Below are 24,857 nucleotides of genomic sequence, written 5' to 3' on the forward strand. Positions count from 1 at the left end.
AAGTTAGTTAATCAATTGTTTTAGTAACATGGAATAAGGAGAATGAGAACATCAAATTTTCAGGGAAGTTATTAGAGATATTACCGAATAGCGATAATACAAATTAAATTTTTTAGAGAGATTAAATAATTTATATGAAGCCACATATCTGTTAAGTATTTTAGCTGGAATTTGAACCTAGGTCCATCTGATTCCTTTCCTAATCACTGGAATATATTACCTTTGCCTCTTTTCTTTTAACAAATTAATGTTATTCAAGTGGTTTTTATTACATATTTAGAATGATTCCTAGGTCGTATCTCTGGAAATGTAATTATAAGTTTAAAGAATACTATAGTCCATCTTGCCACATACTGAAAATTTGCTTTCTTAAAAGATTTTATTAATTTAAATGGAATCAATAATGTATGAATGTATAAATTTTACCAAAACATTATCAGTATTGCTTATTATATTTAGATTTTTCTCTTCATTAGGTGAAAAATACTAATTCAGTGTCTTAATTTTCTAGCTTTTTAAAATAATTTTTTTTTTGCCAGTCATTGGGCATATTATAGTATCTAAATTCTTTAGTAACTTAAGAGTAATAGATACTAGGGAGGCAAAGGGGGTTGGAAAGTGTGAACATAAAATTCTTTAGGGAAAATTGTCTAAGAGACACTGGATTAAGAAATAGATGAATAGTAACTTACCAATAGGTATTGGAGTAACTAGCAGAACAACATGAAACAAAAATATATTAGCAAAGTTTTTGGATCAAGAATGTAGTACCCTTCCTTTCTCTTTCTAAAACATTAACAATGAGACCCTTGGAAGATACCAAACCTCTCCTCAGAAAGACATCTATAATGGAATCAGAGGGATTAGCATTTCTTTTGTGATAAAGGAATAGTCTCAGTCTGATTTGACTGGCTCCAGTATGTTTCAATATAATAGAAAGGCAGAGAGAGTTAGTACAGATGTGCTTAGGTCATTTTTTTTTCTTTCTTACCACAGGATTTTTATACAATTACAAATCTGAATGCTAATTGCAATTATTCTCTTCCTTCTTCCCATACCTAACATACCTTCCTGATTTTTCCTCTCTTGTTGTTATCTCCACATTTGTTATGTCCTATCCCATATACCTTTCCTTTCCTTTTTTTTTTTTTTTTTTGCCGAATGGAAAGTTTTATTTGTTATTGAAAGCTATTTGAATTTTTTAAAAAACAAAATGTTTCTTTTGACTTATTCTCTTAGTCAAATGTTTATTTTTTCTATTGAATAATGAATAACCCATCAGATAGTTGATTAAGAAGGAGAGGGAATATTTATAAATACTTATAAATGTTCTTTTAAATGGAATTGGTCAGAATTTCTTCTCATTTTGAGATCACAGTTTGTACCAGAATTATGAAAAGAAAAGGAACTTACTGATAGGTATTGCTGCATGTACTTGTGCTAAAATCCAAATACAAATTATTAGTATGGGCTGACACTGACAACAGAGTTGACACTGATAAAAAATTCTTACTGCTATCGTTTCCAGACAGGAATTTCTAAAATGAAAAGGAAGAGTGAGCTCCAAAGCCTTTTACATAAGTTATTTTACTGTATCTTTCCAGTAATATAGTCATTTTGAAAAGGTGAGAAAGAGGTGTTATTTTCCTTTTATCATCCAGTTTCTCTTGGAGTTTGAAATATCAGAGTTGGAAAAGCCTCATTTCCTTTAAATTTTGCTTTCATTTTTATCCTACCCCCTTCTCTTACTGCTTACTCTCTCATGAGTTTTTCATGCTTACTTTTTCATGAGTTTCTACCTTATGTGTAGTTGAAAGTGTATTCTCTTGTTGAAAAGTTGATAGAGCCAATGCTGAGATTTTCATCTCACTTTAATTATTTTTGTTTAGAAGTTTCATTTCCCAGATATTATTCAGTAAACCAAGAGGGAAAAGTTGGTTATTGTGTTTACAAAACTCAGTGAGCATGAGTAATTCCAGCACAATATAAATGAGGATAGATTTTACTTTTTCTGCCTCCTCTCAGGCAGTAGTATATATAACCTCCATTGTGTCCTTACCAAAAACATTTTTAAATACGTAAAGTCTTGTTTATTTTTAGTAGAACATTTTAACTTACTAGAAAAAAAATCAATCATTTATCTTTTCTCAATAATCTTTATGGTCTGTTGCACCTTGTGAAAGTTCGTAAATATTCTAGAAGGATTTTGAGAAGAGGGTATGAGAAATATAAGTATCAGTCTTTCCCTTGAAATGGAAACAACCACATTTGGGAAAAAGGCCATAGTGAGCACATGACAGAAATATCAACTAAGAAGGGAATTTCTTAGAACTGTAGGTGTCATTAAAGTGGGTACAGAGAACATGGCTTTCATTGATGCTGTTCGGTAGTGAATTTTATTTGTCATCTCCTGCAGTTTTATTTCTTGCTAAAAGCATTTATAAAGTATGATGATAAAAATGTTAACAGCTAGCATATTTTTCTATAGGTGACAATTTACAAAAAATGTTCAAAAGCATTATTTCTAATTCCAGCTCACCTTTAGCCATCTCATCATTTGATTTTCTATCCATTTCTTTTTTACTTTCTAGAATATTCATCAGTAACTCTAGAGAAAGTTATGTAATGTAAAAATAAGAGAGATTGAAAAAGTCGAATGTCAAGGTCTTACATGTTAAGAAAAGGATATTATCAGTACAGGAACCAACCACAGAATTGATGAATAGATACAGAACTTACTTGGCTCTTCTTGTTTTACTGTGAAAACAAATAAAATAAATAAAAGATTAAGAGGTTTCTGTATGAGGAACAGTTACTTCTCAAACTCTTTGGACTAAAAATTTTAAAAACAGGACTTCGAGAGACCAATAAACTCTCTATTTAGAATCAATTATATATAGTGGAAGAATACATATCTTCAGTTTATTCCACTCAAGTCCCTCTTACTTTGGATACCTTTTTGAGAAGAAAGGATAAAAGTGGAATCATTTGGGAGAAGCTATTTCTTCCTTTTGTTTCTCCCTACTAATTTGAACTTTCAAAAATCATTGACTAGTAAGGCTTTTGTGTCACACTTTATTACCATCTTCTTCTTCTTCTTCTTTTTTCTCCCCTCTTTGATTCCTGCCCCCTTCCATCCCTGACCTAAGGATGTTGCCATTTCCCTTTAAGAGCTGGTCTGGGGCACCCGGGGTCTGTCCCGTGGCTCCACCTGGAGCATGAACCCAGGATCTTCTGCGTGTAAAGCAGATGTGCTAACCACTACACTGTGGAGCCACCATTCATCATCTTCTTCTTCTTCCTCTCTTACCTACCACTTCTTTGGAATGGTTGTGTTGTATTATCATGATCATTACTATGATTCTTGTTTGTTAAGTACTGTTCTTTAGGTTAATTTTAGAAAGGTTTCTCTTTTCCCCGTAAGCTTAAATATCTGAGGGCTAGGTGGTCATATTTCTCATCATTTGACTGGGATGGAGGCAGTGCTTGACTTTAGATTCAGGTAACTAGACCTGAATGTGAATCCCATCCTCTGCTGCTTATAATTGTGAGATGATAGACAAGTTACCTCATCTAGCTATTTCCTTCTCTTTATAATAGGAATAACAATAGTTATCTGATATAATGTGTATGCACATATAAAGATCTGAGTACTGTGCCTGACACATTGTAAATACTAAATAAATATTATTTATTATTATAGTGCCACATTTAGTACCAATTTAATTTCAATTATAACCTCCAAGTGGATGTCGATAGGGGTAATGGAGCCAACTACTGAAAATAAGAATAGGCAAATAAGAAGCTTGAAGGAGAGGAATGCTGAAATAATTAATAAAGTCAAAAATAAGTCTTAAGTCTTGGTACATTCACATTAAAAACAAGACACAAAAGGGCCTCTAGATACTATCTGAAACTAATGATAACAATAGAAGTGAGAGAAACATGGGACTTACTCTTAGATTTCCCAGGTCTTGCTTCAAAAAACAAACAAACAAACAAAAAAACAACAAATTAGTGTGGTTGTCTGATAAAACAGAAACACATTTTCACTGATGCCATTTCCAAGATGAGCATCACACGTTGAATAGTAGGGGATAGAAGAGGGATTAAGCAAAGACCACTTTACCTTGAGATTGTTATGGAAAGAAGGATCCACAGCTAGTGATAGAGTTCACTCTTTCCCATCTAGGTCCCTGAAACTGTGAAGTCTAGAAGTGTGTTTCGCTCCACCTATTTCAGTAGAGCTACTTTCTTGGTCCTCCTTGGCCATTTTTTCTCTCCCAATCTTCACTAACATTTTAGACCTCTGCAGTCCTCATCATTGTTCCCCACTTGATTTGCCCAGGTTGTCACTTTCTTCTCTGAGAGCAAGTTCTATGTTCTCTTAATTAATTCCCACACTTAGCATGGACTCTATGATACCAGGCACTTAAAAAATGTTTGCTGAATCAATGAAGAAATTTTCCATACTGTGGCCAGCATCAGAATACCCTTCCTTTTCCTCTGTTCTCTTCACACACTCACTAGTCAGGAAGATTTTGTCCTTATGAGTGAAACAGATTTTAGGCATCTGAAGACAGGCCATGATCCCTGTCACAAGATGCATGAGGATAAACAAGGAATGGCTGGGGTGGGGGAGGTTTTACCTAAACCCTAGCAGATTTTTATCTGTAAAATTTTGGAAACTTGGTGAGATTGGAACAATAATTTCAAATTATAAAGAATTTTCTACTTGGAAGAGGAGAAATAATACTCTTTTGGAGGAGCTTGTTCTTTCGATCTAGAAAATCACCAAAAGGGCCAGGTATAAAAAACAAAACAGATATCATGTGAAAAGATTTGAAAAGGAGATATTTGATACACCATGGTGCTGAGTAACCAAATGGTTCCATGTAAAAATGAAAAAAACCCACACAGAAACTATTGTTTTCTAAGTACAAATTTGGATTGTACTAATGTTGAAAACTGTTTATTAAGTGTGTAAGCATGTGTGTGTGTGTGTATGTGTTCTTGTTCACAGATGACCAAGCAACAATTTTATTGAACTATGTTATGAGACTGAACTCAAGCTGTGCTATTTGGGGGCTCATGTAACAAATATCAGTGTGGGGAAGGAAATCCTCATTCCTCATGGAACCCAGTATCATGAGGCACTTTAAGGATCAGTGACTTTTACAGCATCAGAAGACCGCACCCTTGACAAAGAGGAGCATTAGTCATGGAAGTAAGTGTGGCTCCTTCAAATAGCTTCACAGACAGTGGTTAAAATAAAGAGAACCAGAGTAGTTTTGTTCAGATAGACTAGTGGGAGAGGACATGTAGTTACTCCCTTAGATATTCCCAGAACTTGAAGGGATAGAATGCATACAAGAGGGGCTGGATCTTTTTGCAGGTGGACACATTGGAGATCCACAGCCATATTTGCGATAATGACCTACTTCCTTAGGGCTTCACAGTATGTTTTATTTGTGTTTTTTTTTCTTTTTGAGATATTAAAAATACTCAAATAATAATATCTCAGGAATCAATAGTCATTTTACCTATAATGTAATATTTGTTATATTTGTTCCCAATTTCTTCTAAGAAAAATTATTACAGAGATGGCTAAAATCTCTTTGAATCACTAATCCCTCATTCATTTCCTTCCCTTTGCTACATGGAGGCAACTATTATTATGAGTTCAGTGTGTACACAAGAACTTTCATTCCTTTTTCTTTTTCTTTCATTGTACAATTCAATGAGTTTTTTCAATTATTATTGGCATACAATAATATATTAGTTTCAGTTGTATAGCGTAGTGATTAGAAATTTATATAACTCATAAAGTGATCATCCCACTAAATCTAGTATCCCTCTTCCCCCTTACGTATTTATTACAACATTATTAACTATTTTCCTTATGCTACACTTTATGTCTCCATGTTTATTATGTAAATATCCATTTGTATTTCACAATCCCTTTGCCTTTTTTCACCGTCCCCCAAACCCCCTTCCATCCAGTAGCACTCAAAATGTTCTCTGTGTCTATGAGTTTGTTTCTGTTTTTGTTGTTGCCATTGTTTATTTTGTTCTTTAGATTCTACATGTACATGAAATCATGTGATATTTGTCTTTATCTGACTTATTTCATTCAGCACAATACCCTCTGGGCCCATCAAGGCAATAACTTTTTCCATCTCTTTCCTTTTAGTCTGTGTATGTCTTTTAATCTGAGTGCGTCTCTTGTAGGCAGCATGTGTAGGGTTTTGTTTCCTTATTATTCAGCCACCCTTCTGGTCGGATCATTTAATTCTTTTCCATTTGAGGTACTTGTTAATACCATTCTTTATTCTTGTTTTTGATACATGTTTTTTCTTCTTAAAGAAGTCCCTCCAACATTTCCTGTAATACTGCATTGGTGATGATATTCCTTTAGCATATTTTTGTCTGAGAAGCTCTTTATCTATCTTTTGACTCTAAATAATAGCTTTGCTGGATAAAATATTCTTGGTTGTAGATCCTGAGTTTTCATCATGTTGAATATTTTGTGCCAAGCCCTTCTGTCCTGCATGGTTTCTTTTGAGAAATCAGCTGCCAGTATTATGGGTGCTCCCTTGTAGGTAACTAACTGATTTTCTCTTGCTGCTTTGAAGATTCCCTCTTCGTATCCAACATTTGAAATTTTAATTAAGATGTCTTGGTGTGGGCCTCTTTGGATTCCTGGTTTTGGGGACTCTCTGAGCTTCCTGGGGTTTTATGTTTTTTTTCTTTCATCAGGTGAGGGACGTTTTCCATCATTATTTCTTCAAATATCTTTTCAACGTCTTGTTTTTTTTTTTTTTTCCTGGAACCCCTATGACATGGATATTTTTACATTTAATAGTGTTCCATAGGCTCATAAATTATAATTAGTCTTGGCTTCTTTTTTCTTGCCATTCTGATTGAGTGTCCTTGGCTTCCCCATCCTTTACATTGGTCATTCGACCCTCTACTTTATTCACTCTGTTTATTCTATTTAACATTCTTTTCATCTCAGATAATCTGTGCTTCATTTCTGACTGGTTCCCTTTTATAATTTCCATTTTTATTTATTTTTATCTCTTTGTTAAAGTTCTCACTGAATTCACCTACACTTCCTTTAAGTTCATTGAACATTTTTATAACCAGTATTTTGAACTCTGCATCTATTAGATTGTTTGACTCCATTATTTCTGGATCTCCATTAGTTCTGTTCTCTCATATGGTTTCTGCTTTTTTGCTTTCCCATTTTGACTGTGTCTGTTTGTATGTACTAGGCAAAGCTTCTGAGTCTCCTGGTCTTCTTATTGTGGCTTTGTGTGGTAGGTGTCCAGTGGAATCATCTTGAGAGGAGCTCAGCTGCAGGCCAAGTTTAGCCCCAGCCTGTGACCCTCCAGGACCACTTGTCAAGATTCAGCAAGAAATTCACAGATGCTGTGCTTATTGTTGCCTCAAAAAGCCACACCAGAAACTGAGGCCAGCTGCCACCAGTGTAAGTCTTGGCCCTGCTCAGTAGGGAGCACTGGACTCTTTGAGGACACAACTGAGTGTGACATTTCAGCTATAGCGGCACTGCATCCTCACACTGAGAGAGGGGAGAGCTCAGCAGAGGAACAATGGATACTGCTGGTACTTCTGTCTGAGAGAAAGCCTTACCTCTGGCCCTCTCTCTGACAACTCAGTATCTCCTGTAAATCCCTGGTGCCCTCTGTGCAGCAACCTGGAGCTGGTGCTCAGAGCTAGCAGGTCCATCACTGCAAAAGTCTGCGCTCGGTCTTGGCTCCTTTATGAGTCATGTACAGCTGCTGGGTGTCACTGCCACAGCCTCTGTCCCACTCAGCCGCTTGGGACCTGGCGGCCTCAGGTCTTTGCCTCCTGCTACCTTCTACTATTGCAGGTTGGTTAATTATTTCTCTCCCTAGTTGTAGTGCTTCTGTTCATCTAGATCACAGGTGACTTTACTTGCTGTTTGTTCCATGTTTCTCTCACAACTTTGATGTGGTTGCAAGAGGGATGAATAAAGCCACTATCATCTACGCCATTTTGCACCTCCTCTACACACAAGAACTTTTAAAAGTATTTTCATAAATATGTGGATTGCTAAGAAATATGGTGGGTTCAAATACTGTTTTGCATTAATTTGCTTGTGTCATCTTTTTATATTATTTTATATCTACAAATATTTTTCATCTGGCTTGTTTCATTCAACATTATGGTTGAGATATTTCTTTGATTATACGCACAGACACACATACAGTTATTCTAAACTTCTGTATAGTATTCTATCTTATGGGTATATATTTCTGATCTTTTTTATTGTTAAAAATATCACAACAACCATTTTTGTACATGCCTTTTAATGTATATAATAAGACTTTTCTCTAGTGTTTGTAACCAGAAGTAGAATTCATGGGTATATGCATATTTAATTTAGATACTGACAAATCACTTTTCAGAGAATGTGAGTCTCAATTTACCACGCATTTCAATGAATAATTAATCTTGTCAGGCTTTAAAATTTTTCAGAATATATTTCGAGAAAAGTGGTACCTCATTTTTACATTGTATTTCTTTAAATTAAATTTATTGGGGTTACATAAATTGTATAGGTTTCAAGTGTATGATTTAATAATACATCATATGTATATTGCATTGTGTATTCATCACCCCAAATTAAATTTTCTTCCATTGTCAAATATTTGGCCCCATTTTCCTAAGGTAACCACTAAACCGTTGTCTTTGTCTGTGAGTTTTTGTTTGTCTTATTCATTTGTTGCTTTCAATTTTATATCCTACATATGAGTGAAATCATCTGGTTCTCAACTTTTTCTGTCTGATTTATTTTGCTTAGCACAATAATCTCAAGATCCATTCATGTTGTCGCAAATGGCAGTATTTTTTTTTCTTGTAGCTGAATAATTTTCCATTATAAAAATGTACCACATCTTCTTTATCCAATCATCTATCAAAGGGATCTTCAGTTATTTCCATGTCTTGGCCATCATGAATAATGCTGCTCTGAATGTAGGAGTGCATATATCTTTATGGTGAAATGTCTTCAAATTTTTGGGGTAGATACTCGAAAGAGGGATTGCTGGGTCATATGGTAATTCTATTCTTAATTTTCTTGAGGAACCTCTATACTGTTTTCCATAATGGTTGTACCAATTTACATTCTCACTAGAGGGTTCCTTTTTCCCCACAACCTCTTCAACACTTGCTATTCCTTGTCCTGTTAATAACAGCCATTCTAACAGGTGTGAGGTGGTATCTCATTGTGGTTTTGATTTGTATTTCCCCAATAGTTTGTGAAGTTGAGCATCTTTTAATATTTCTGGTGACCACTTGTGTATCTTCTTGAAAGAAGTGTCTGTTCAAGTGGCAATTGCATTAAATATGTATAATACTTTAGGTATTAAGGTCATTTTAACTAGGGTGATTCTTCCAATTCATAAACACAGAATATTTTCTATTTCCTTGTATCTTCTTAAATTTCTTTTAATGTCTTATAGTTTTCACATGCTTTGTTAGGTTTATTCTTAGATATTTTATTCTTTTTGTTGCCATTGCAAAGGAATTGTTTTTTTTCCATTTCTTTTTCTGAAATTTCATTGTTAGTGTATAGGAATGCTATGGATTTTTTTAAGTTGATTTTTTATCCTGTGACTAGTTTTTTAATGGAGCCTTTAGGGTTTTTTTTTTGTACAGAGAATCATGTCATCTGAAAAAGGTGACAATTTAACTTCTTAATTCTCTATTCGAATGCCTTTTATTTATTTCTCTTTCTTGATTACTCTAGCTAGGACTTTCAACACTGTATTGAATAAGAGTGGTGATAGTGGATAACCTTGTCTTGTTCCTGAATATAGAGGGAAGGAATTTATTTAGTTTTTCACCATTAAGTATGATGTTAGCTGAGAATTTGTCATATATGGGGTTTATTATCTTGATGTAATTTCCTTCTATACACATTTTATTAAGTATTTTGATCATAAATGGATGCCGTGTCTTGTCAAATGCTTTTTCTGCATCTATAGATATGATCATATGATTTTTACCTTTTATTTTGTTTATGTGGTGTATCACAATAATTGATTTGCATATCTTGAACCATCCTGTGCCCCCGAGATGAACCCCACGTGACCGTAATGTAATTTTTAATGTGGTGTTGTATTCAATTTGCCAGTAATTTATTTAGAATTTTTCATCTGCATTTAGCAGAGATATTGGTCTAGGTGTTTTGTGTGTGTATGTGTGTGTGTGTGTTTTCTTTACTGGGGTAATCTTGGTCTCATAAAATAAGTTAGGAAGTATTGCCTCTTCAATTTTTTTGGAAAAGTTTGAGAACAACAGGTATTAAATCATTGACTGTTTGGTAGAATTTAGTAATGAAGCATCTGGTCCTGTACTTTTTGGGTGGTTTTTGATGATTATTTCAATTTCGTTACTGTTGATCAGTAAATTTAGATTTTCTAGTTCTTTATGATCAGTCTAGGAAGGTTCTCTATTTCTAAGAACTTGTCCATTTCCTCTAGATTATTGAAATTGGTGGTGTATAATCTTTCATAGTGTTCTTGTATGATCCTTTGTATTTCAGTGGTATCTGTCATAACTTCTCCTCTTTCATTTCTGGTTTTGTTTTTTTTTTTCTCTTAGTGAATTTAGCCAGTGAATTTGTCAATTTTATTAATCTTTCAAAGATCAAGCTCTGTTTCATTATTTTTTCTATTTTTTTGTTCTCAATTTTATTTAATTATCACTAATTTTTATTATTTCCTTTCTTCTGCTGACTTTGGCTTCATTTGTTCTTTTTTTAGTTCTTTAAGATGTAATGTTAGTTTGTTTTTTGGGATTTTTTTAAATTTTCTTTCTTTTTTTTTTTTAAGGTAGGCTTGCTAAGATATAAACCTCTTTAATTACTGCTTTTTCTGTATACCAAAAGTTTTGATGTATTTTCATCCTCATTTGTTTCTATGAGTCTCTTGATCTCCTCTTTTATTTCCTCTTTGACCCAGTTGTTCTGTAGTAGCATGTTATTTAATCCCCACATATTGCAGTTGATCTCTAGTTTGAAAGAATTGTGATTGGAGAATATGCTTGGTATGATTTCAACCTTCTTGAATTTGTTGAGACTAGTTTTGTGTCCCAACACATGGTCTTTCCTTGAGAATGTTCTATGTGCACTAGAGGAGAATGTATAATCTGGTGTTTTGAGATGAAAGTGCTCTGTAAATGTTGATTTTATTCAATTGGTTTAATGAGTCAATTATGGTTGATATTTTCTTATTGATTTTTCTGTTTGAATAATCTATCTATAACTGACAGTGGGGTATTTAGGTTCCCTACTATAATTATGTTTTCATCAGTTTTTCCTTTACATTGTATTTTTGATTATTAAACAGATTTAGCAACTTTGGTCATGTTTGTTAGACATTCAATTTCTCTATTTTGCAAATTGTTTATTTTTATCAAATTTAATTTCTTTTCTTGTAGGTGCAGTCTTTTCTGGTCACCTGTTTTGGGTGCTTCAGGTGTGTCCCTTGTATGGGTTGTGTGTGCCCTCCAATTGTGTTGAGCCTTGTTTGCTGTTTGCACATCAATGACAGGGATTGACCCTTGGGCTGATTGGTTGCGAGGACTGGACATGACTACAGAAGAGGAGTTGTTCAGGGGCTAATATTATGAAGCAGAATTGCTTTAGCTGGACTCTAGTGCTTGCCCAGTCTGCCCTTTGGGTGTGTTGTCTTTGGATGTGGCCCTGGGTGGTGCTTTGGCTCAAACCGAAGCCGGCCACTAGACATGTAGGCCTAGGCCTTTTGGGAGGGGCCTTGTATTAGGTCAAGTTCAGTTGCAGCCTGTGCTTTTTTCTTGATCCACCTGGCATGAGCCACTAGGCAGTCTTCAGATGGCGGCCATCCATGATGGGCTTGGTTGTGCCTTGAGAGGCCAAGCTACAAACAGAGGCTAGCTTGCTGCTAGTGTTGGACTTGAGACTGCTCAGCAGGAGGTATGGGGCATACCAAGACAAGATGCTGCTTGTTTAGGTTTTGTGAACATTTGAGAGATCTTAAGAAAGTTTGCAATATGAGCTAAGACAAGCTGTTTGTATGGAAAAACCACTGGAGGAGGCTTGAGTGGTTCTGAAAGTTGTGTGGAGTGGGGTGATCTCAAAGAATCACCAGGGCAGAGTGACCTGTGTTAGTCAGATTGACAGAGACTCAGATATGGTGGCCATCTACGTCTGCACTCCAGGTTGGACTCAACAAAGGAACGATGGATTCTGCCAGCACTTCTGTCTGGGAGAAAGCTGCCCACCAATCCTCACCTTGAAGCCAAACTACTCACTTTCTCACCATGTGTCTCTGGCACCTTTCGATCTGCTGCCCCAGTTGTTGAGTGAAGAGTGCCAATCCTTCAGTAAGTACATGTGCTAGCCCTTTAACAAGAATGTCTGTGACTCCTTCAGCTCTCCATCTCACTCAGTCAAAATCTTCACTGGTTTTCACAGTCAGAAGTAGTGGGAACTTCTTTTCCTGGCACTGGAACCCTGGGCTGGACCCCCTTGCTCTTCTATGGGGACCTCTGCAGCAGAGATATCCCTCCAAATTCTCAATCACCACACACAGGTGTGGAACCAGCCCATTTTGCATCTTCACACTGATTATCAGTCTCGAGGTGTGTATGTGTCCCCAGTTGTAGGACTTCTGTTCAGCTAGATTTCAGGTGATTCTCAATAATGATTTAGTTGTAATTTGATGTGGTCATGAGAGAAAGTAAGCATAACATTTACCTACTCTGCCATCATGACTGGAATCTTTGCCTGGAGCTCTCTTTATACCCTCTCTCTATACCACCTTTCTCTGGCCTAGTCTTTTACTCTACTTACATTTTTTCATGGCATTTATCTACCTGACATCTAGTACATATTTGTTTGCTATTATTTGCCTGGTTTTATCTCTAAATGTGAAATCCTTTAGTGCAGGGGCTTTGTCTTTTTCACTGCTCTATTCTCAGTTTCTAAGATAATGCCCAGCCTGGAACAATATATGTTTGTTAAATGTATTAATATATTTGAAGATGTAAAGTTTTTTATTTTAGTACTCTTCAGATTGCTGTAGGTGTATTTCTATGGGTTTGGAATTCTCTAATTTGTTGAGGCTTTTAAAGTACCATTCATATTGTGCTGGATTTCCTCATACATTTTGTTATTTTTTGATAGTCTCTTATTTCTTCAGAGTTATCTTTGCTGATGTTTTATCCCATAATACTCTGGGTTGTGGATCCTTTCTTGTGGGGAGTTTCATGGTTGCTATTGGCCTAACAGGATACATACACCATTACCAAACCGAATCGCACTCATTTTGGCTTGGGGTTCCCATACTGCATGGATAGCACACTCCCATCAAGGCTTTGTGCCCTGGAGGATTTAGGTGTGGACCTGTGCAGGTGGCTGTTTTCATGGCCTGGGCAGATAGATGAAGATATTTTGGTTCCTCTGCTTGGACAGACAGTGTATTTTTTTGCTCCTAGCTTCACTCAGGGAGGCCCAATTCCATTCTTCACTATATTTTGTCCTCAGGCTTTGGCTGCCATTTCAAAGCACATGTTGAAACTCTAGCTTTGTTTCTGAGGTGTAGCTGCTACCTCTGTCACCCTATCCTTTCATCTTTATTGCCAAGGACTTAACTTTAGTTATTCTTAATATATTCCTGTTCAGTTTATGCCCCTTGGAAATCATTCTTAACTCTTCCTCTTTTTTATGCTTAAGCTTGGCTATGTATTAAAAAGTTATTATTATAAAACATACTTAGAATGTGTTTAGGTGGAAGTATGGGATGTACATAAGCATGTTTTCAGTCTGTCATAATGATCCAGATGTATGTTGTGTTTTAAAAATTGGGATATTTTACCCAAAATCTGGATTGAAAGGCTTTGGCAACTCTAATATGCATTCTTGCCTGGAGAAATTGGCTGGAGCTAGGCAGCAGCTGCCTGCTGCCTTCTTTGGAGTATACATGACTTCCCATCCTCAGAGTTACTAACAGATGTACCTCATCTCACTCATTTACATCACCTGCCTGGACTCTGTTGGCATCTGAATTTTTAATCTGGAGAGGAACTTTGGGTTTTAATATTAATGTGATTTAATTTCAATCTGAGGAAACCCAGGGGATATTGGGATTGCATAAAAATCATTTATAACATAGACATGAGGACCAGATTTGAATTATAGAAAATTAATACACAATGTGAAAAGTGGCTTCATAAATTCTAATTAAATATCACCATTGCCAGTGCTTGATCTGGTTTAAGAATATAGTCACCATTGGTGTCTGTTAACCTGGAAAATTTACTTAAAAACTGACAGAATGGTAAATCCTAAAGTTATGAATCAAAAAGGTTGTCTTGCAGTCCTAATCTAGAGGCCTTTGGATAATGTGGAAGCAAACAAATAAGAGAAACATGAGTCTTACTCGTTTGTACACTTAGAAATAGAAGCATCTAAGCTTGGAAAAAGTCTCATATATGACAGGCTAAGAAATAAAGAACTTACTTGAGGTTCTCTGTGAAATCACTAAAAAGTAAGCAAAAAGAAACCCATGTAATTTTTCTTAAATAGAAAAAACATAGTATTATCTAATATATTCCACTGGTGTTTGTGAGGGGAGGGCAGGGCAGGCATTAGAAGAAAGCATCCCAAAGTATGCAATGCAAATTTAGATGTACCATTAAGCAGTGGTGATGTGATGATGAAGTTAGAACAGGGTTTTCTTCAAAGTCCTCTTTGTTTATTGGACCTGAACAACTTTGGGTATAGTCCCAGGTAAAGGCCACTGAGTCTTTCTGTTTCCTTTAAATAGCACTATAATCTTTGAGGGAACACACAAAGGTCTCTCCATTTAAACATTGTTTTGGACGTTCTCTCTCTTTCTCAAAAATTCTGCCTACCTTTATGATTTTATAACATTCTCCAGTTTCTTTGGTTGACAGATGCTAGTCTAGTCTCTCTTTTAAACAGTACTCTCTTAAATAATAATGTCAGGGAAGCTGGGTAATAAGGAAGCAAGAGAACAATGAGAAACTCAAATCACTTTAACAGAGCTAAGTCCCTCAGACTTTGAAGAAGACCAGAGAACCAAAGCAGAGAAACTGATGTAATACTTACTTATGGGTGCCAGGGGCACACCTAAAAAACAAATTAGATGTCATTGGACATTTATTTGAAAGAAAGTTTCCTCCTTGGGAGGATTATTTGTGTGGGGGAGAATTTGGTAGTGATAGCTCTTTGTTCAAATTATGGTTCTGCGTGTATTCTTGGGCAAGTATATGGCCTTATTTTCTAATCAAGGGTCAATAGAATTACTCTAAAGATTAAATGGGATAATAAAATTAAAGCACCTATATAGTTCTTAACCACATATGACATGCAAAGTAAGTATGTCTTCTATATTAAGTAAATGTAATTTACTTCGGAAGAGAAGGTATATGAACAGCAGGGAAAGGAAACTGGGAACCATGATTCTCAGCTTGCTGCACAAGAGTTAAAAATGAGCAGGGCAAGGACGGGACCCTATAGTGTGTAGAGAACAACAATGACAACAACAGAAAACAGTAGAAAAAATAGTGAACTTACCACTAGGCACTGGTGGTGGACCAGCTGAAAGACAAACAAAATATCTTCATAATCCTTTTTTCTCACATTAATTTCCCACCCCCCTTCTATTTAGAGAGTTCCTTCTCAGCAAGTCATTATAAAAACAGGAAAAATGGTCCCTTCTGTCTTTATTTACTTTTAATGTAAATCAGCAGAATTCGAAATTTGCAAAATATCATTAATAACTTCATGGAATTTTGATAATGGCAAAGTAAGTACTTAAAGAAGTATGTATCTCATGCCCAGAACTCTCAGTGCTGGCAGGAAAGGACAGGTTACAGGACCCCTCAATGGAGGAAGCAGACTTACTGGTGGCATGTGGAGCTGATCCAGCTGGAAAACAAAACAGAGAAAATTATCTTCTTTTCCTTTCTTCCCTGCTCAATTGTTTCACAATTTTTTGAAGTCCCCTTATAATGGGTCATTTTTAACTGCTTGAAAACTTTCCCCTCTGCCCTTGATTTTTTATGTAAATCATGGAGTTTGATTTTTTTTCATAAAATTAAGCAGCTGAGAGAATTATTGGTAATCTGAAAGCAAGATGTCAAAACATTAAGCCCCTAAAATCTCTATATAGTCAGGGAAATTTTTCTCAGATATCTCAGAATTCAAATATGGAAGAACAGACTAGGTAGGGCAGGAAGTTCAAATGAAAAATCGTTTTAGAAACTTCTTATCTCCTCTTTTCTCACCTATCATTTTTTCCTTTTCTGTAGACAGTCTCTTATTGATGGTTTTTATGACTAAGTACATTTTTTTCTCTCCTCTCATATTTATGTAAATTAATAGTTAGAACTTTCAAATATATCATTAATAACCCTGAGGGATTTTGATAATGAGATAACAAGAGGCCAGGAGGGACCTCAAACCCTTTGCATCCCGATATGGCCAAAGGCTCTTTCACCCCACTCTGCCCCCAGTGAGAAACCAATTGAGCCGTGTGGCAGAGAATCGAGTGAACACACAGACTTACTGATAGCATGAGGAGTTGATCTCACTGAAAAACAAAGAGATTTTTATTTCCTCATTCTTGTTTACTGTCCTATTCACTTTTTTTTTTAAATTAGTAAACTTCCTAGTGATATAACTATTTGAAAAAATTTTCCTGTCAGAGGCATTTGAACTTTCCAAAAAACCTATTATCAGATAGTAGAATGCTCCTTAATGGAGGTGCAAAAGGCTAAGAAAATAAGAGTTTCAAGTTTCTGTACTGGAACTCAAGTTCCAGTAGACATCGCTGGACTTTGATAAGTGCACAGCAGAGAAACAAATAAAATATGTACTAATTGCTAGTATAGATGACCTAGCTGGGAAACAAAAATATCATCTGAACCTATATAACATTTGATTTCCTTTTGTATGGAAAGTCACTAATTGACAATCTTCAGAACCATAAATACATTTTTTTCTCTGCTTTTTAATTTTTATGTGACTCAGTGAATATTCTAGAAACTTCTTAGTAACTTAGTGGAATTCTGAGTAGTGAAAAAATAAGGGGTCAAGGAAATAGAAACTTTAACTATTACAATCCCAATATAGATGGTAAATTTTAGTTCAAGGATATCTATCAGATACTGCTGGAGATAAATGAGTTCCATCATGAAGAGAAATAGCCAAACTTACGAGAGGATCCTGTAGCTGAAAAACAAAGAGAGAAATCAGTATGTAAAGGCTGGTGAAATAGGAACTAGTTTTCTCGCTACACTTCTGAGAGGGAATGTCAGAAATGGCCACAGAAGGAACATCAAACCCTTGTAGTCATTGTAGTATACTGTGCTAGGGAACATTGGCCATCAAGGGGGGTGGGGCGGGATTCTGTCTCCTGCTTAGCCTGAAAGGCTGCAGAAAAGTACAATGATTTATCTTTTCCCTTTTTGCAGTGACTGGCAAATTTTAAAAATCCTATAGGGCATTAATAATTTAAACTCCTGCCTTTACTTTTTTCCTCCCTATTTCTGCCATCCCATGAGAGCTTTCATTCATTAATACAAATACACTCCCTCCCTGTTAACAAGCCACAATAAACTTCAGATTATTTTGTTACATAATATTTTGGGTTATTAAATGGGGTTTGTTTTTTCCCAATTCATTCATTCCTTGGTTGGGGGCAGCTAGATAGTGGAATGAGCACAAGACAGAGAAACATGAATTTCTATATCCATAAGACAGAAACAAAGGATGCCAGACCCTGTAGGAAACTGAAGGGAACTATCATATAAGAATAGGCATGGAACTTACTAGTTGTTTCTGAAGTTTCAGCTGACAGAAGAATGAAAGGAAAAAGGAAAGGAGAAATCAGTGTAGAACTAAGAGAACCCAGTTCTCCCATGATGGGTTTAAAAGGGGTAACTGCAGAGAAGATGCAGTGAGCTCTAAAATCTGTCTGTTAGCTCTGTAGTATCTGGGCTTAGGCACCCACCTTTGTACTGTGCATCCTCAGGCTTGTTTAACCTCATCTGGGGCAGGACAATGACCATAAGACCCATTTTTCAGTGTACTTTTGTCATTCTCATTTTCACAAATCTCTCTTTTCCACCTAATCTTTTAATTGATTTGAAAGTTTTCTTCCTACTCCTTCTTTTTACTAGTCCCATTTGGAACACTAGTTCTTTGTTAATTAAAAAATTAATGAGTGCATTTTGCATCTTCCAAATCACCTATAATTTAGGGGAAAGCTAGGAAGGAAGAAATATAGTAGTATGTTTTCATGTATACATTATTATGTTTTTAAAGAATTTGCACATAAGGGAGAAGAAGTTAAGTAGGGAAGAAACGTAGGGAAAGGGAATTATGTACCCATGTAGGTTTTCTAGCACATAGTGGCTATTAGGTGACTTTGGGCCAGATGAGACCCTTTCTTGTTGCCATAGTAAAACCTTCTGAGGTGAACTGGCTTCTGTTTTTTCTTCATAAGAATGATAAAACCTTTCAAGGCTGTAGGTTTTGGCGATAATCAAAAGTACTGAAAGAGGCAGCCTAGATTTAGGGGAATAGAAGATAAATGATGGTTGTTATTCATTTGCATCAAAAAGGGTATTAAGATTTAGGGCAGACAACATTAGCTTTAGTGGTCATGGTATGATAGTGCGGGAGACTGCCTACCCTCTCTACATTTTGAGTTCATTTATCTAGGATATCTTATAGGACTGTAAACTACTTGACACCAGATATTAACCACCTCTTTCTCTCTCTTATTTATGATATTATGCCCAGCGCTTAGCACAGTTTCTAATACATGGTAGGAGCTCAGCTAGTTGAAGAAATGTTTGTGTATATCTGATTGCCTTCTGATAATTTTTTCCTGTTTGGCTTAAACTTTGGAATGCTATCACTTAATGTCCAAACTCAGAATTCCTTATGACTAGGGCTGGTTTTGATACTGTCTTTGCCTTAGCTAAATACAGACGGAACTTTCCCTTCATTCTATTACATTTGCGTTTGTAGTAGCCTGATACTTCTGCAATTCCTGTAATTGTAGCTCACCTACTGTCATATCTCATTCCCTGAAGCGCGCTCTCTCTCTCTCTCTCTTTCTCTCTCTCTCTGCTCTGTGTGTGTGTGTGTGTGTGTGTGTGTGTGTGTGTGTGTGTGTGTGTGTGTGTGTTGGGGGTGTTTGGGATGAGGGGACAGGATACGCCATGATGAAAAAAGAAAGGCTTTGGGGAACTCAGGATCAATTAGACCCTAAGTAGTATTCTCTGGTAGATTTACCCAGGAAACTGGGAAAAAAAATTGATAGAAACTCAGTCTATTTAAATTTGATTGTCTTTTTCCACTTTTGTATTTCATTTTTAAAATTTGCTTATCTTTTCTCATTTTCTCTGTATTGTCTCCATTTTCTTTGAATAGGCCCTTTATAAACTATAAAGCACTTTAGAACTGGAAAGCTACTCTTATGATTTGAGAGAGTTTTCCTATATTGTTATAGAAGTCATCATAACCATTACTCGGGAAATTTTCTTACTCTTAAAAAAAATAACCCTGGAGAATTCTTGGTAGATGGAAACTGGGAAGCATGGAAACATGTTTAAAACCAGTGTTCTTATGGCAATAGAATCATTTAGGACAGAGTGCAGGCTTTCCAGATATTTTAGAATATCAAAGAATGTTAGAGGAAAAAATAGGTAAGGGACTTACCAGTAGATCCAGTATATTGTACTAAAAATAGAAACAAAGATATTGCGGTTATTGAACATGAAAAACAGAGGCACCATTGATGTTTTCCAAAGGAAAACAATGAAGATGGTTTTCCAGGAATTACTAAACCCAAATCTTCAGGATTAAACGTTTTTATTCTGCTTTGCCATTAGAATCAGATTTTCCTCCAGGAGAGTTGTAACCCTAATTGAAAGGATAACCACTTCATTATTGCCTTTCAATATAGGCGAGATCTTAAGTGTATTCCTTTGAGGTGAAATCTTAATTGAATTCCTTTCTTTCCATCTCCCCCTATTTCTTTTCTTCACATCAATTTTGTTTTACTCTCTCAGCCATCTTTCTTTTGTCTTCCTTTTCATTTATTACATCCTCACCTAGATTCTCTCTATTGCATCTTTGCTTTGGAATGTTTTTCCAATTTTTATTGACAAATCGTTATAATCGCTATTAGAAAAATGTTATGCTACCTGTTATGAATTCGAGTGATATATATGAGTTGACATATATACAGGCAACTTACCGATAGGTCCTGGAGTTTGCACTAAAAAGAAATCCAAATTGACATATTAGTACAAGTAGGTGAGTGAAGAATACATTTTTAATTAATTTTCTTCTAGGGTTAGGGCTTTGGCAGATGGAGGAGGAGAGAGTAAGTGGTATTTGTAATGAGAACATAAGGGAGAACTTATCCAGCTATGTTACGTATAGAGCAAAAGGGATGTTTAGCATACTGCAATATATTACAATATTTCACCCCGAGGTGAGGGTTTTTTTTTTTTTTTTTGTCAACCTAGGAGACATTAGGAGAAAAAACTTTATACTTCCCTTTTTTTTGTCAGTAACAATACTACTTTTTCAAAAGACTACCTTTGTACTGAAATCTTTATTTCTAACCAACTAAGATGTTCTAGTGTAGGTATTAGGGTAGGAGGTAAGGATCCAATCTTTTCACAGCTTTTAGCTCATTTTGGGTCCAATAAGGTGGTGACTGATGCTTTGATCGGCTTTAGTGTCTGTGGCAGAGTCAATAAAACTGCAGCTTTAAATGAGAATTTATCCTTCAGCTGTTTTTCTAGCTCTGATCTTCTGACAACCTCATGAAGATTGTAAGCCTGCTATGTTATCTGGCAATACTACTTTTACATGAGAATGATCCTTGATTGGTTAACTGTATGTGAATTGGGAGAACTATAAATACCTGTTAGAAAGCCATAGCTTTGGCTTCCCTAGTGTAGCAACCATGTATTTTGGCATGATTCTTATGAGATCCCTGCAGGTTATGTGTATGGAGTTTTTACACAAAATTTTGGCTCCTGAGGCTTCTAAGCCAGGGCAGCTCCCATACTGGGCCAATGGAAGGCCAAAAGAGAATTGTTCCTGGGTAGCTCTTTGGATACCTGCAGCAACCACTGCAAAGACTATTAACATAGAAGAGGGGTGGTTGATGTTCTGCTGGCAAGTTGTGCTTCCTACCTTACTTAGTCCTACTGAATAGTCTGGTGCCAAATAAGTTTGCATGGTTAATTGAATCTAAAAAACAACACTCCTCTCAGTGGGCATTACTGTGTTTTTCCCCTCCAAAGTACCTCACTGCATGACACTCATGATGAGAAATATCTCAGTTCTGACACATAAACACCAAACCTTTAACATCGAATCTTTTTTCTGTGTAAAAAAAGCTAGAAGGTGGCTAGCTTACCAGTTCTGGATATCCTGAGCCATTAGCTATAGCTAAGCTAGAAACTTAGGTATTTTGCAAAAGTAATTTAATGTTTACATTGACAGTATCTATAAAGAAGTGTCCATGATCCTGGAACTCCTAGGTGTAAGCCCCTCAATCTTCGGACAAATGATTACTTCGAATTTTATTTTGTTTCTTCAGTTTCCCTGTATTTTCTTCCCCCTTTTCTGCTTTTAATTTGTGACTTCTTGTAATCTTCCTTTTTTTCTTTTTCTCAGATTTACTTACATTCTTTTATTCCTTTTTCTCCTCCTATCTGTTGATTTACTTAATCTTTCTCCTTCAAATTTTCTTCCTGTTTTTATTATTTATCTCATTTTTTTTGTTTAACTTGTATTGTTATTCTCTTTTATTCTTTGTATTGCACTCTCTCTCATTTCTTCTCTCCATTGGACTTTTTTTGTCTCCTGAGTTCTAACATTAAAAGTTCATTTTATTATTTGCTAATAACCCATTATAATACCAAAAATTATAATGAAAAGAACTCAACTAAGAGTCAGCAAAACTTCAGTCCTAGCTTTATTATTAATTATCCCCCTCAATTGTTTTGAGAAATGACTCCTGAGACTTAGCTTCCTCCTCATCTCTAAAAATGGGTATATTAACTCCTTTACCCACCATGATTGGAATGTTTGTAGATCCAAAAGAAATAATGCATGGAAGAGTTAGAAAAACTGTAAGACATTACAGGAATCACTCAAAAAATGTGGTAGGTACAAATACAGGACTCATTCATTCTGTTAGGTGAGTATAGGGGATCTCAAATTACATTTCTTAATTTTTATAATTTAAACGATTCTTAATTTTTGTTAAGAATACTATAATCCAGTGTGTAAAGCTGTAACTATTTGCTCTTAGTTTACAAACATGTAACAATGGACAATTGCACCTTAGAACTTAACCATTACTTATAATGTTTCTATGGAAAAATACATTAGGGCAAGTTCCTAGAATTTGGTGAAGATAGAATCTGTTTGGAGCAAACTTTTTAGAGCAATTAAAAGTGAAAAGTAACTTAAAGTTTGCATTATCTTACAAAATAAAGATAATCTAATAATAAAAAAATTATTTGCATAGAAAGCAACAACTTAAGGTGCCATGTTCTAAATTTTTATTTTATATTAGTTCTAAAGAGCTACATTATATACTTAAGTGGGAACAGCTCAGAAAGCAATATCCCTAGGGGTATTTTTTTTTTCATTTTGTATTTCAGCTTCATAGTTAATATATATGTGTTTTATTGCAAAACCTGGGTGAATCCAACCTCTAGGAATTCTGGGTGGGATAATGAGGCAGTGGAAACACTTGATCCAGGAGTTTGTAGGCACGAATCATTGAAATAGAAATACATTGATATTCTGAGAATTGTAAAGGATAAAAAGGCATTATAATTGAGACTTAGGTGACTTACCAATGGTTTTTTGAGAGAGCTCTAAAATAAGTAAATAAAAGAGAAAAGAAGTAAAAGAAATCATTAGGTGCTTTAAGGCTCTGGAGACCATAGTCTTATAGGCTTTTCCTAGTAATAATCTGCACCACTGAACTTGCAGTCAGCTGCATTTGAGTAGTGGGGATGTTGAGTCTCTTGCTAGGATGCTAAGACAATCTAATCAATATCAAGGCCTCTCCATCTGATGGATCCACCATGAAGATAAGCAGCAAAGGTGTTAGGTAGAGGTCATCCCCTTAGTCTATTTAAACCCCTGTAGAGGACTGAAAAAAATCCTTCTTCACCGAAACTTAATTTTCTTCCTTTCTCTCATACTTCTCTTCATATCCCTCTGTTTCTAAAAGTCCTTTGCATGATGTTGATACACCATTGGAAACCTACAAGGGTCCACCCTCCACTTTATAGTTTGTGTTTTGCAGTGGAATGTACATTCACAGGGTCATTAATGACTTAATGAAATTCTAGTGAAATTCAAAGGCCCAGAAAATGTGGACTCCAAACTCCTCAAATCTCAACATAAAATCCAGGGAAGTGTCTCTAAGATATCTCTGGACATCAAAATATCACACAATGGAGAATCAGCAAACTTACTGATAGGTCCTGTAGCTCCAGCTGAGGAGAGAGAGCGAAGGGGGAGAGAGAGAGAAATTGGAAGATTAGTATGCTTCACCTCCATGAAGGATACCTATTCTCTAATATTCACTCCAGAGTGAGTGTCATAAATGGAAACCTGCTTGTACTGCAATCCTTGGACAGGCTTTGTGTTATACAGCATAGGAGACTCACAGGAATAAAGATCTCCCCTTGTTTTCAGTGATGGTCGAAACCTTTGGCCTGGGAAATATTTATTCTGTACTAATTTGTAATGCCTCTTTTTTTTCTTATGCCCCCCCCTTTTCTCATTTTATTAGTGACTTATAATTTGAAAAGTGAACCTTCCCTTGCTGAGAGGGCATTATAAGTGCTACTAAACGGGCCCTTTTCTTTTCAATAGTCCATTGGGATTTGCAGTTTCTCTACTTGATGCAGAGTTTCTTTGGAAACTGTGTAATAGAAATGTTAAGGGAGTTGAGAAACATGGCATCAAAAGAATAGGGTAGATCAGTCCTTAAGACTGTGTAGAAATTGAAAGAACCAGAGTGGAAAAAAAAAATTGGTACTTACGAATAGGTGCTGTAAATTGCACTGAAATACAAAGAGGATAAAAATCAGTGTGGTTTGATATTAACAGAATTTTTATATCACCTAAATTCTTTTGCAAGAATCTGTGAAGAAACTCTAGCAGAGGGAGAACTACAACTTCAGGTTCATAGGTAGTTTTGGTTTGGAAACCTATAACCCTCCACCAGATCAAGTCATTCGGCATTCATATTAAATGAGAAACCTGTGGCAGAGGGGAACATATAGAACCTGGGCTGAAGGTTGTCAGCTCTTCTCTTTCACTTCCATCCTTCCTCTCTTTCCCTCTCTTCCCTGTCTACTCTTCAGCTGTCTCAAAGTGTTGAAACTCTAGGGGTTGGTAGTATGATAGTTCCTTTATCTTTTTTTTTTCATCACCACCTCCACCTTTGTATTTTTATGCTTATTCTATTGCCTTTTCTTAGAATTGCCTGTTCTTGTAGCTCTTCCTTTAGTTGAGGAAAAGCCCACAAATAGCTGTTTATTTTTATCATAACTCAAAGAATTTTTTCTAGTAATTATTTAAAAAATCGTATGACTTTCCCTTGTCCTACACTCAGTGACAATTCATCGCATTTTTTTATTCTGATGGTTTAGGCATCAGAAGGTGTCAGAAGACTCAAATGCAACCAAGAAGCATGAATAGGAAAACCTACAGGTATAGAAATGGAAAG

General features: G+C 35.7%; 1 protein-coding gene across 1 annotated transcript in view; it reads right to left on the reverse strand.

The window, feature by feature from the left end:
- Nucleotides 1-24,857, reverse strand: part of TSBP1 (testis expressed basic protein 1) — a 78,417-nt gene that overhangs the window by 23,236 nt on the left and 30,324 nt on the right. The window contains exons 9-15 of the mRNA XM_036235078.1: nt 24,169-24,189; nt 23,596-23,616; nt 22,966-22,986; nt 20,334-20,354; nt 19,793-19,813; nt 3,083-3,211; nt 2,540-2,608 (exon numbers count right to left, since the gene is read on the reverse strand). Coding sequence (XP_036090971.1) covers nt 2,540-2,608; nt 3,083-3,211; nt 19,793-19,813; nt 20,334-20,354; nt 22,966-22,986; nt 23,596-23,616; nt 24,169-24,189 — 303 coding nt within the window. The remainder of the gene's footprint in view (nt 1-2,539; nt 2,609-3,082; nt 3,212-19,792; nt 19,814-20,333; nt 20,355-22,965; nt 22,987-23,595; nt 23,617-24,168; nt 24,190-24,857) is intronic.

This window comes from Rousettus aegyptiacus, unplaced genomic scaffold, assembly GCF_014176215.1.
Source record: "Rousettus aegyptiacus isolate mRouAeg1 unplaced genomic scaffold, mRouAeg1.p scaffold_m13_p_1, whole genome shotgun sequence".
Classification (NCBI taxonomy): Eukaryota; Metazoa; Chordata; class Mammalia; order Chiroptera; family Pteropodidae; genus Rousettus; species Rousettus aegyptiacus.